This window comes from Atractosteus spatula, chromosome 16 (assembly GCF_055471065.1).
Source record: "Atractosteus spatula isolate fAtrSpa1 chromosome 16, fAtrSpa1.hap1, whole genome shotgun sequence".
Taxonomy (NCBI): domain Eukaryota; kingdom Metazoa; phylum Chordata; class Actinopteri; order Semionotiformes; family Lepisosteidae; genus Atractosteus; species Atractosteus spatula.
This window is the reverse complement of record NC_142721.1, coordinates 7,777,601-7,789,754: the sequence shown is the minus strand read 5'-3', so window position 1 is coordinate 7,789,754 and position 12,154 is coordinate 7,777,601. Positions and strand designations below refer to the sequence as shown.

General features: G+C 40.2%; 3 protein-coding genes across 4 annotated transcripts in view; 2 read left to right on the top strand and 1 right to left on the bottom strand.

Moving 5' to 3' along the window:
- Window positions 1–33: 33 nt before the first annotated feature.
- LOC148819477 (uncharacterized protein C11orf16 homolog) lies at window positions 34–5,087 on the top strand. Of its 2 annotated transcripts, XM_088935081.1 has the most exons (8): window positions 34–260; window positions 553–909; window positions 1,436–1,614; window positions 2,026–2,194; window positions 2,349–2,577; window positions 2,874–3,530; window positions 4,089–4,270; window positions 4,509–5,087. In XM_088935081.1, exons 1-8 carry the CDS (start codon window positions 54–56, stop codon window positions 4,590–4,592), a joined length of 2,064 nt encoding a protein of 687 aa, XP_088791207.1. In that variant the 5' UTR covers window positions 34–53; the 3' UTR covers window positions 4,593–5,087. The 2 variants fall into 2 exon arrangements, with proteins under 2 accessions (XP_088791207.1, XP_088791208.1); XM_088935082.1 differs by lacking the exon at window positions 4,089–4,270.
- Window positions 1,367–8,076, bottom strand: akip1 (A-kinase interacting protein 1). The gene is made up of 5 exons (XM_088935083.1): window positions 7,923–8,076; window positions 6,858–7,107; window positions 6,624–6,704; window positions 6,239–6,352; window positions 1,367–5,942 (listed from the first exon to the last, which is right to left on the bottom strand). Exons 2-5 carry the CDS (start codon window positions 7,038–7,040, stop codon window positions 5,799–5,801), a joined length of 522 nt encoding a protein of 173 aa, XP_088791209.1. The 5' UTR covers window positions 7,041–7,107; window positions 7,923–8,076; the 3' UTR covers window positions 1,367–5,798.
- Window positions 8,077–10,540: 2,464 nt separating this feature from the next.
- Window positions 10,541–12,154, top strand: part of dennd2b (DENN domain containing 2B) — a 76,014-nt gene continuing 74,400 nt past the window's right edge. Inside the window, exon 1 of the mRNA XM_088934766.1 lies at window positions 10,541–10,815. The gene's annotated coding sequence lies outside the window, so the exon portion shown is untranslated. The remainder of the gene's footprint in view (window positions 10,816–12,154) is intronic.

Sequence of the window (12,154 nt, the reverse complement as noted above, 5' to 3'; positions counted from 1 at the left end):
AATTTTCTACTCGACTCTGCTGTTTTTAGGGGCTGCTCAGTGCGAAGACGGAAATGCCTGTGATCAACCCGTTAGCTCACTCCCTGGGCTCTCTTCCCCTGTTCGGGGAGATTAGAGACCGAAATATCACGTTTGTCATTGACACCTCTGACAGCATGTACACCTGTCTTGAGATGGTGAAACATCATCTCATTGAGGCACTGCTGGCTAAATCTCGGGCCGGAGACTCTCTGTTTAACGTCGTGGAGTTCTCATATAAGGTATTCCAAATGATTGTTTTAACCTTTACTTTTTTTACACATAACCTGAGTTTTTATTCCACCACATTTCTTGAAAAGAAGCGCATAAAGAAACTATACAATGTCTTTATAATGACTAAACCTAAGTCAGTTCATGTAACGTTGAGGCTCACGTACTGACGCTTACGATTCGTCTGCACATCAGGCATGTTGTGCATTTTGGTAAGACCGATTATTTGTGTAAGGTTGTGTCAGTTTCTGTCGGGGGGGTGACACAAATGGTATGTTCACGTGTACTCTTGCTCACAAACAGGTTACGAAATGGTGTGACCGAATGGTGACCTGCTCTCCCAACACTGTCTATGGGGCCCTGGACTGGATCCGTTCTCTGTGCTGTAAACCCGGTAGAGATCTACTTGGTGCTCTGATAGCTGCCTTTGATGACCTAGCTTGCCAAGCTGTCTATCTGGTAACAAATGGCTTCCCCCACACAAAAGCGCAAGAGGTTTTGCAAGTGGTGTCGCGCGTATCGCAGGAGCGCCCTGTTCATGTTTTCTACGTGGCTGACAAATGGACGGACAGCGAAGAGCTGAGGTTTCTCCAGAAGCTTGCTCAGTCCACTAGAGGGAGCTGTCACCTCATCGTTCGCGGTGCTGCCGACGTGAAACAGGTAATCACGCAGCATTTGCTAACCAAAGCATTTCACTTTCTTTTCCACCTCAGAGAAAGTATTAGCCTGTAAGGCACAGCTGCACTGTTACTTTACAAAATGGTAAGTGTATTTGTAATAAATATGCAAAAGAAATAAAATTATGCTTCTTTAGTTTTTCATGCTTAATTCTAGCTTAGTCGAAAAGATTATTGCCACTCTTGTGACAGCAATAATGGCCATGTGCTGTTAATGTAAGCTTAATGTAATGATCAGTTATCATGTTTTCTATATACAGTACAGCTGTAATAGGGAAAGGTTTCTGAATATAACTTGTGCATCCATTTTCTAATTGCTTCATCCAATTCAGGGTCAGGGGGGAGCCGGAGCCCATCCTGGCAAGCATCAAGCACAAGGCAGGATACGCCTGGATGGGACACCAGACAATTGCAGAACAGACACACACTCACACCAGGGGCACTGTGTGATTTGCTTGTATTCACTTTTGCTTAATTTGTCTCATTTGTAACCGTTACCTCATCCATAGGTGGTTCCAGTTTACAAAACGGAATGCTGGACTACTGGGCCGTTCTACTCGGATGTGAAATACTGCAGTGCAGGGACGAACCTGGACAGACCTGTAACAGCAGTGACGGATTTATCCTCGTGCGCCTTCCCCCTGGGACACACTCACTGCTGTCACCCAGCTGTCGCGGTACCTGCAAGGTACATATTTGTTCACGCCTATCTGATTATTTACTGTCATTATTCACTGTATACGTTTGTATTTCAGTGTACTTTTTTATTTTCAACTCATCCCGCCCAATTCGTTTTTTATTTGCCTTTTCTCTCCCGTTTGGAATGGCCAGTTAAGATTTTAAGACAGTACAGGCCGTGCCCCAAATGGACCTACACTGTAGGTAACATGGAGCTCCGTTACAAAGGTCCTGCGATTTAGGAACTTCAGCCACAAAGCCACTTTATCGTTCACAATGTGTGTATTGTTTTCTGCCTTTCAGCAATGTTAAGAACCGTAAGCCCAAATCAATCTACAGTAAAAATGTTGTGGTCACAGGTTGTTGTAGAAAATGAAAGTGCGTACGTTAAAGTCATGTCCCTGAATATTTTTCATTGCAGGCACTGTTTGGTCAGTTTGGTTCCCACGTGTCCCCTTAGCACCTGTGAGATCGCTGAAATGCTGGAGTCACCGCTGGGCTCCTCTCTGTTAACAGTAGGCACTCGTGTCTTAGCAAGAAGAGAGCCAGATGGATATTACTACCTTGGGAGCATTAAACAAGAAGTTGAGGTAGATTGGGACCAGATTCTGATTAATCTTTTAGTGCTGAGGACTAATTTTTATTAGTGATTCTGTTAATTGTATTGTGCAAGTTTTATTTATTAAAACATTCTTAAAACTGAATGCTTAAACTTAAACAGTGCCATGTTTGAACTGTCTCTAGAGAAGAAGGGGGATATTCCTGGTTAATTTTGATCAACCAGCTCTCATCGGTGGAAAGTATCAGACTTCATTGCAAAAGACCAGCATAATGGATGTTTTACACTACACAGAGGCTCTCCGACACAGTGTTGTGCCAGGGGATAAGGTTCTGGCACCATGGCAGACAGATCTGGTGAGATACGGGCCTGGAAGTGTACTCTCTGGAGTTGAGATAAGGGACCCACTAAGTGGTAAGTAATCTCATTTTCTTTTCTTAAGTCAATCAAAATTCTGATTTAATAAAATTCTGTGGCTATGAAATTCATTTGGAAATCTTCTGCAAAATTGTATAGTTCTGTTCTGGGTTGTGTCCTGCTCCTGATGGGCAGTGAAATGAAAGTCTTCATTTTGCTCATCCTTTTGCATTTTATATCTGTGCCAACAAAATAGTTTATCACATCCCAAAGCTGATTAAGATATGAAATTAGTCAATGTGTTCTTGCATCTAAGCTTTTCAGCTTTTATTTTTATTTCCTTTTTTTTCCAGCCAAAGATGGAGAGGAGATCAGAGTATCCTTCTGGAATGGAAAAGAAGCTAAAGTGCCAAGAGGAGTAGCTGTGTGGATCTCACCAGCTTTATATGAGCAAATCGTAAAAGAGATTCACCAGCCCCTCACTGCAAGAGGAGCCCTTGTACAAAATGAATCGATTCGGCCAGAAATATGTGCTTGCAGATCTGTACCGCTCCCCTTGTGTCATCGCTCTTTGTGTAAGTGCCACAGTATGTCCTCTCCCTATTGCTCTTATTACAGTCCCTGGAGAAGCACCTGCTGTGTCCCAGCCCACCATTTAGGCAGTTGTCTTCACAAATTGCACAAATGGTGGACTTTAACGACGGGGAACCCACACTACACAAGAGACCCCCGGAATGAAGATCTGGATAAAAAGATTAACCTGCAGCTTCAAGAGCTCCGGGAGTCCAACAGGCCCCTTTCTCTCTCCTCCTCTTCGCTGTCAGAAGAGAAAAACTCTGATTCAGATGGAGAAGCAGAGCCCACCAGTAAAACAGCAGTATGTGTTAGTATTGACCGGGCAGTCAACACAGACTCCAGTCTCTTTAACAGGCCAAGATCAACGTCTCCAGACAGACCAGCCTGGAAGTACTGGAGGAGAAGCCACCCTGAGCCACTGCATAAGAAACCAGGTATTAGTGTACAGCAACACGAATGTGAATGAGGTTATGTGAGCTAAAGCTTTATTCTTTTGCTTTTGCAGTGTAAAGGTACAATTATTTTACTTAATAGTGTTCATATCCTTTTTTAATGTAGGAACAACGTTTTTAGCAGATAAGAAAAGTTCAGATGGGAATTTAAAAAGCTCATACTCCATTTTACTCAATATTCCAAAACTGCTGTCTGGAAATTACATTTCCAAGAGTCAGCAACAGTCAATGCTTTCTTTTTACTAATGTGTACAGTGTGTAATTACTATTTTTTAGCTCTTTGCTTCTTAATTTGTACTTTTAGAGTACATTTATAACCTCCAAAACTCATAAAAGATTAGAAGCCTGCCCTGCCCTGTTGAATTTATTTTACCCAATTATGAGAAAGAGATTTTCCCACTGAATTCCCTCGCACATTATTTTACTGATGTAGTCAGATATACAACAGGTTCGATCTCCCTTATACCAGTACTAAAATCGAGAATAAAGTAGCAGTCACTGTGAATGTATGTCTAATGCTTGCCTTTTGATGGTACTTAGGGAACCCAGTCAGGAGCGTAGGGAAATGCACTTTTACTTCTGCAGACGTGATCTCTCCAGAGTTTTGCTTTGCTGGTCCAACCAATCACAGCGCAATGTTTGAAACAATTCCATATTCTTCAAGAAGAAGTATCGGCATGAAGGATGTGTTAGCCCAGCACGATATCCAACCTCCACTCAGGGTAATTTTATAAGTCATGGCTTTTTAAAAAAATATACCTGTAAGCTTCATAGTTGTTTGTTAACAATTTTGGTGCATTCAGTTACCTGCAGTAAATTTGTCCATTTAAAATGAGTAGTATTTGCAAAAATATTGTCCTTAAGTGTCAGTGGATATGTTTGAATTATGCATATTTGGCTTTTTTTTTTAGAAATATAGAACTGGATAGAATTTACCAATTTGCCCTTTTTTTTTTACAGGAAAGTACTTGTGAAAAGCATTTGAAAACGAAGGTGATGAGAAGTTACCTGTCAAGGCAAGCAGAGAAACGGAGAGCAAAGTGACTCACCAGGAAGTCTTAGAGCAGTTTAGTTTGGGCCTGTTCCAGTCCATTAGATTTGCACAGACATCCTGAAGTTAATCCATTTGAAATGATTACAGAAATACAAAGCAAAAAAAAAGTTGCTCAGAGATCTACTAGCATATGTTGAAGAAGCATCTTTGCAACCTGCATTATAATTGACTGCAGTGGACAACATTTCTTGTTAGAAGAACTTTAAATTACTCATAAGAACTGACCAACTTAGTTCAGATTTTATTTTATTTTAAGTCATGATTTATTGGGACTGTAATAGTGCTTGTACGTTTTTGTCTGCCTCATATTCTGTTTATTCTCTAGGGAATTTAACAGTATTTTAAAGCATTTTTGGGGACAATTTCTTCAGGAGGCCTATTTAAGCATTTAAATGATGCACAATGTTGTATTTATCTCTGACATAAAACCTATGTATATGTATATCAATTTCCCAAAAAGTAAAATAAATGAATAATAATATGTCCATTTTTGTGCCACTGTGGTGGCCTTGAAAAGATTAAATGAGCACTTTTGAATAAATAAAACAAACCCTTTGAGACGAAAACTTGGCAACCTTTAGACCTCCAACAACGTAGGATTCCAAAAGGCAAGAAGTACTGAAAACAAGCAAGACTGCTTTGTACCCAACAAGCCTGATGAACTATCATAGAAAGGTATGTATAAACAGAGCAACTTCATTTTGAATTTATTTGGATGATGTTTTTTACTAAAAGTGACTTAAATTTGTATCCTTTGTTTTTTTTACAGCTGGCCATTGTACTGATGCACTCTGGATGACGTATGCAACAGAGGTGCCACTCCTAGGCTTGGAACCCACACCCTTCCAGGTACAAGTTCCCAGTACAAACTGCAGGGTACGAGGTAGACTGCTGACAGATCTTGATAAAAAATAACACTTTAATAACACAAATATGTATAGGATGCATACAACTTAATAAGACAAAATTAAACTATATTCACACCTCTGGTATAAAAATAATTGCACGATTAGAAAAGGACGGTATACTGAGAACTGGGAGCAGTTCAATGGTTCAGCTCAAGTTCATAAAGAAGCCCTGATCCACAAATACAGTTCGCCCTCCCTCTTCACAAATGAACAGGACAGCATTGCACGCTTTAAAACACAGGAGTGTGTTATTGCACTTGTACCTGGTTCAGCACCAGTTGGGACAGGTCAGAGAGTAAATGTGAGATTCACGCTTTCTCCTGCGCCGATCTGCACCAGCTGGGTCTGTTTCTCAGTGTCTTGAGCTCCCGCTGTGATGGCATATGTTCCTGGAGCCACTTCAATGTGAAAATCCTCAGAGGACCTTTGTTCCTAAAAGCCACAATCAGTAGCACTGTAAATAATACATACTGGTGGAATGAAAGTAAATGGAAACAACAACAAAAAAACTGGATAAAGCTCTCAAGGTCAAAGTGTTGTTGTTTTGGTAGCTGTAGAAAGTGAACTACTAACTTGATTTCAGAAGAATCAGTCTCTGCTCACTGTATTAAGAACTCAAATGCATAAACGCTTTTCACCATTCATAAACTGTGAATATCATCAAGGTTTCTGTAACAGCAGTGACATCCTGCTCTTCAAACACACTGGAAATGCAAGTTTTCACTTACCTGCCTTCTGGAATCTTGTGCTTTTGAGGCAGAGTTACGCTGAGCGTGGTACCTGCGTACATGGTTTACTTCAGTCTGACTGGACTCAGCTGCTGACACAGACCTGTAAAAATACTGTAAAATAATTCATACCACAGTTTTATGCATGTTTACATACCATGTAAGACAACTCAGGCCAAACTCACTGTGTAACTTAGGACACTTGCTCTCTGCTTTACAAGAAGAAAAACAATTCATTAAGTGTATTTTAAATTACATGAGTATCTATCAGATCATCTCCAATGTTTTATTTTAATGTTTCTTAAGACAATAGGTCTTTAAAGACTTAAACTTTCCTTTTTTTGTGAAAATCAGCAAGAAGAGAGTGTGCATAATACATTTTTACCTTACATTGGTGGGTAGTGTGAGCCATAAACTCCATTATGGTTTCAAAGGCATCATCCAGTTTTGTGTGCCTCTGTTCTTCCTGTTGACAGGGAACAGACGTGTGTGTTTCACAATCATTCTCTTGCCCCTGAATTCAGGGGAGGGCTTCACCTGAATTACAGCAATGGTAAGACTGAACTCTTATTTGCTGCAGAAAGCTGTATAATGTGATGGGTACCTAAACTGAGCCTACCTCACCAGTCCCCACTCGATCCTCCTCCTTTCCTGATGGGCTGTCCTCCCTCAGCCTCAGCTGTCGGGAAGGGCGTAGCCTGGGCCACTCGATGTGTCTTCTCTGAGCGCGGGCCAACACTTCACGGCCAAGCCTGGTGGAACGGTCCAGGGATGATTCCAGCCAAGTCGGTCTCCTCTCCATTGCGCAAATACCGAAGACAAAAACTGAGCCCCGCACCGAGGAGTGTGCGTGCACACTTATTGAAGTGCTGAGGAAGTAAAAAAGGTTTAGCTGTAGAGCTATCTCTACAGGGATAGATTTGATAAAGCTATAAAATAATGTAATTAGGCACAGAACAAGTTTACAGTACAGTACAATAATGTTGACCATGACTTTAGAAGCATAAATTACCTTACATTCAATTTAAACACGAGCTGTCTTTAGCCCTCTAAGCTGATTCATACAGAAATGTAGAGAATCAGGCTCAGAACAAACAGCTTCGTTGGCGAATACATATGCAGGACAACTCGAGAAGACGTTTTACAGTGGATGGATTTTTAGAAACATCCCATCAGTGACATCACTGAAGTCAACTCCTAGGTAACTGTCGTGTGGATAGTTTCACAAGAATCAGACAAAGGTTTAAGGATCGCTTGTTCTAGATACAACTGCAAAAAAAAAACAACAACCCATAATGTACTTCTTTGCGGCTCTGTTTACCCAAATCATATATTCACGACGTGAAATTAGAAAATAATAATACGTAACCAAAATCCGCAATATGGAAACAGAACCTGTGTAATTGTTGACAGATGATGTACTCGTAGCATTTTTAGAAGACGAATTACAACATTTAAAAAATGACTTGTATATACTTGATATCTCTAATCAATCCACGGCGATATAGTTAAAGCAGAATCCCCGCACTGCATTAAAACAAAACGAAAACTAAAACGCCCTGGGCATGCCGTTTCGCGCTTCTTATCAGTTGCTCAAAAGTCATTTGACCGTATGAAATGCATAATATAAACCTAGAAACATATACGTGAGCAGAATGTACGTAGTATCGGCGTCAAGACATACCTCTCAAATACTGTAAATCAAGTTACAAAATATCTCAAGACCGATTCTGGTCATAATGAAACCACTACCGTCTGAAAGTTAGCTACTTTGTAACACATCCCTTCAACACTTAAAACTATCACTTTTCGAGTGATGAAACCCCACCTAATAATCTAAAAAGGAAACGCGTTGTACGCCGGGAAATGTAGTTTACACCACTCCTGCTACATAAAATAAGTGCTGATCGGTGTTAGCGTTTTTGGTTTGCTTGTTTTTCCTTCAGATAGGAGTGTGGCTTTTTTTTTCAAATATCATCTCATAAAGATCGTGTATATAAAATAGTAACTCGAATATAAACGTATAACTTCCCTTAACCTGCTTTCTGCGTAGCAACTTTGCCCCTTTTTGGCAATTAAGGTGGAGTACAGCAGCCCTCAAAGATCAATTAAAGCGGTCTTGATTCATTTCAGTTTACACAAGTGATGGGGGCCTGGAAGTTTAGCGCTAGTGCATCTTTGTCCATAGATTTTGAAGTCGATTCGATACTGGGGCTTCTATATTATGGGACCTGTATGCATCCTCTTTTATCCGAGGGCTCAATTTTCCTGCGACACTGATCACAAAATCATGCTCTCTGGATTAATTGGTGTCCCTCATGGATGTGCCCTACAATGGTTTGGCGTCCCGGCGAGGGTGTATCCTGCAGTGGATAGTGAATTGGACACGTCACCCGCTCAGCGTGACAATGCATTGAGTTGAACACGAGTGGGTGACCACAAAGTGCTACTTTTTATTGTTTCACATTTTTAAATGTAAAAAATGTTGCTCTCCGTTGTGTATATTACATGTAATAATTATTTCCAATTGCATTTATATAGCACATTTCATCCCAAATAAATCACAAAGCACTACATTGACATTTAGGATGGTACCTACTGTATTTCATCCAACCCTTGAAGCAGACCTTACCCGGGTCACGCGAGACACCAGCAACTCTACCTGTGTAGAGCACGCAAGTAATCGCTTCATTAATCTAATTAAGGGGGGACTTCAGGACGATATGTGTGAAATTAATCCCGAACACCGGTTTTAACACCCCCACTCTGGCGACTAGTGCCGTGGGATCTTTAAATCGGTTTAACGCAGTGGTCGCCAGCCCTGCTCCTGGTGACCCACCCTCCTGTCTGTCTCATTCCATCCCAACTTCATTGGATAAGGGAAGCCTTTCTTGATCTAAGAAGATGCTTCATTGGAATATGCGCATTTTCTTTCTTGTCACAGGTGTGAAATTTGAATCCACTCACAAGTGTTTCAGAGCTGGAAACAAACAGTTCAAATACCTCTTTATCAACGAAGTCGGTGGAGGGTTTGATTGTATAATTGAAGGCTTGGCTGGAACACCAACCGACAGGTGCCTGGGTCACCAGGACCAGGACTGGGAACTACTGTTTTAACGTATCCAAAGGTGTAGGCACCTCCCACGCCACACTGGTGCATCAGTCACGCCATAATTATAAATCGCTTAATCCCGGCGGAGTTTATACGTCAAGCAGGACTAGACCCGGAATGAACAGCTGTCCATTGCAGGTGCGTCAGATACACACGCACAATTTACAGACACCAGTTAAAATAGTCAGCGTGCCCTCCGCTAGTTAGTCTGTTTTTTCGTTTTGAAAATTCATCTTCGGAGTGAAGAGCACAGTCTGTCGGTCCACAAACACCATTTACAGCAGCACCCACCCCTTCTTTAAAGGTCTTACGTCCCCGAACTGATCAGACCCAAACGTTTGAAACATCTGGTGAATCAAGGCTTCTGTCATTGTATCTATCGATATATATATATACACACACACGAATGGGATATACATAGTAATATGCATAAAGAAAGCTAAATGGATTTGAGAAAATGATCCCATAAAAACGACACAATACGTTCTATGAGAAATCTGCGGTTTTATACCTGTAATGCTAAGAATTCCCCCCTCAGCGCCAGTTTATAAAAAGAGGTTTTGCTTTGTACACGCAGGTTCTTGTCTTCTGGAACTGGTCCCAAATAGTTTATGACGGCAACTGGAGTCTAGCGCTTTTACTTTCTGGTCCAGCTTTTGGTTCACTTAGGTAGAGCTGAACTCCTGTTCAGCTGAACTGTACAAACAGTTCACTTATCTCAACTAAATAGTTATAATTATATATTTTAGTGACCTAATAAGTGAAATTTAATTAATTTTATTTCATGGTATGAGACGGGCGGTTGATTCACGACGAGGTGAAACGTCAATACAGAATAAAAATGTTCAGAGTATTTCATTTCCATGTAACGTGTTTCTTACTTGCATTACATTCGCGCTCAGCATAGGCTTTTCTTGCTTTAATAAAAACCATATGGTGAGAAGTCACGGATCAGATCCCAGACACTAGAAGCAGTTGCTGCCGCCGTCAAGATGTAGGACGAAGTATTTACCTCTCCGAGAACTCGTTTCCGATACACCACAAAAAGATATGAAATTCAGAATAGTGAAATAGCATTTAAATCACTGTGTTTTTCGTTTTTTATCATGAGATGAGTGAAATGTAAATAATTGCTAGTGCCTTGGGACTGCTAAAAAAACAACATTGCAGGATGTGAAGCGATTATAAGTAATTTGCTGATGTTTTGATCCCCGAGGGAGTTCTAGAGAATCCGTTCTCCTAAAAAAAGAAAAGTGGACTGCACAGCTATTCTTCCAATTGCTCTTCTAAAACTCGCATTAGTTTACCAGATTGATCGTCAGCGCTTCCTGTTCTTTCCTTTTCACAAGTATCCAAAAGCCAAAAGAGCGTTTCAGGCACAGCTCGGTCAGACCTTGAGCAGAGAAGGGAGCTGGAGCTGCAAAGCTATGGATTTCTAAAGACGAGAAAGATTTTTGATAAAACGGTACGGACTTGCCTGTTTTCTATATTTTCTTATAAGTTTCAGTTTCAGATCGGTCATGCAAACAATTGTCACTTCTAGAAGCAGTTTAATGCATTCGGTGTTTCTGTTACTGCTGTCGTGAGCGGTAGTAATAATGATCTAAACGTACTGCATTTCAGAATACTGGATATTTTGAAGTTCACGTAATGAGGACAATAATTAAAAACATCCAATAAAAAATATCTGACGGATATGTACGAAAATAAGTAAACATTACCCGGTAATATCTTGTTTTTTTTAACGAAGATATTGTTTTTTTTTAATACGATAAATATTACAGTGTTAAAATCGAAACGCTAGGATGGGAAATCTGTCGAAGTGTGTGTTTCTTTGATGCGTTTCAACTGTTATTAAAAAGGATGTCGGTGAGTCAATGCCTGATGAACCAAACTTAATTTTAAAAACAGTTGGGTCTGTGCAGGAATACATCGATAATTTAGGATTTTACTCATTCCGTATTTAGATACAAGGTGGCGCTATTTATCTTATTTAGGCATTGTTTACGAATATGAAAATAAATATTACGTTACAGGGAGCAGATCATTTTATATGAAATCGGTTCATATACAAATACAATAAATAACATTCACAGGTAGACTAGGTTGCTAGTTACAGTCCACATACTGTATTTCTATTGACACACATTTAGGATTGCCAGAATGGGATAGCTATAGGATCGACAACACTGCTTTTGTGTGTATGAGAAAAATTACACAAACATAAAAATGAATTGAGAAATTTTAACTGTTTGCCGGTACTTTACCGAACATTTCTTCCCGTGTAAGTGAAGGTGTTTCTCTCTGTCAAAATAATGAATTCTAACAAAATGTCCTATCACTGTAACCAGCATATATTCCAAAGTAGAACTGAAGTCTTGAAAATCTGTAACAGAAAAGGGGATTGTGAGAGCAATAAATATAGGGAAAAAAGCTTTTTGTACAAGGTTTGTTTTTGGTAATGTGAGCTTTAGGATAATAGCCCTGCTACAAATCCACAGGTAAGAGTAAATAAATTGATTAAAGAACAGCCACTGCAGTTACAGTTAGTATTAAATAAAGGCGGATCCCTGTTTAATTGCTGTTTCTGTTTCTTACTCCAGACTTTTAACGGATACAAGTCTGCAATAATGAGCTGAAAAATTAGTCTGAAAATCTGTTTGCCCCCGGAGTGTTTCATTGGCTCCGATGTGGGAATGTTTCGATAGGTTGATGAAGTTGCATCACAGCCAAAGGGAATGGGAATGCAGGAGAGATTCCAAGTCTACATTTCAAGGCCCCTTTGGCCATTTTTATGTTGTTAT

Coding starts and splice junctions, on each gene's coding strand:
- LOC148819477 (XM_088935081.1), top strand. CDS start 54: ATGCCTGTGATCAACCCGTTAGCTCACTCCCTGGGCTCTCTTCCCCTG. Junction 910..1,435: donor GTGCTGCCGACGTGAAACAG/GTAATCACGCAG, acceptor CCTCATCCATAG/GTGGTTCCAGTTTACAAAAC. Junction 1,615..2,025: donor GCTGTCGCGGTACCTGCAAG/GTACATATTTGT, acceptor TTTTCATTGCAG/GCACTGTTTGGTCAGTTTGG.
- akip1 (XM_088935083.1), bottom strand. CDS start 7,040: ATGGAGAGGAGACCGACTTGGCTGGAATCATCCCTGGACCGTTCCACC. Junction 6,705..6,857: donor ATCGAGTGGGGACTGGTGAG/GTAGGCTCAGTT, acceptor CCCTGTCAACAG/GAAGAACAGAGGCACACAAA. Junction 6,353..6,623: donor ACACTACCCACCAATGTAAG/GTAAAAATGTAT, acceptor ATTATTTTACAG/TATTTTTACAGGTCTGTGTC.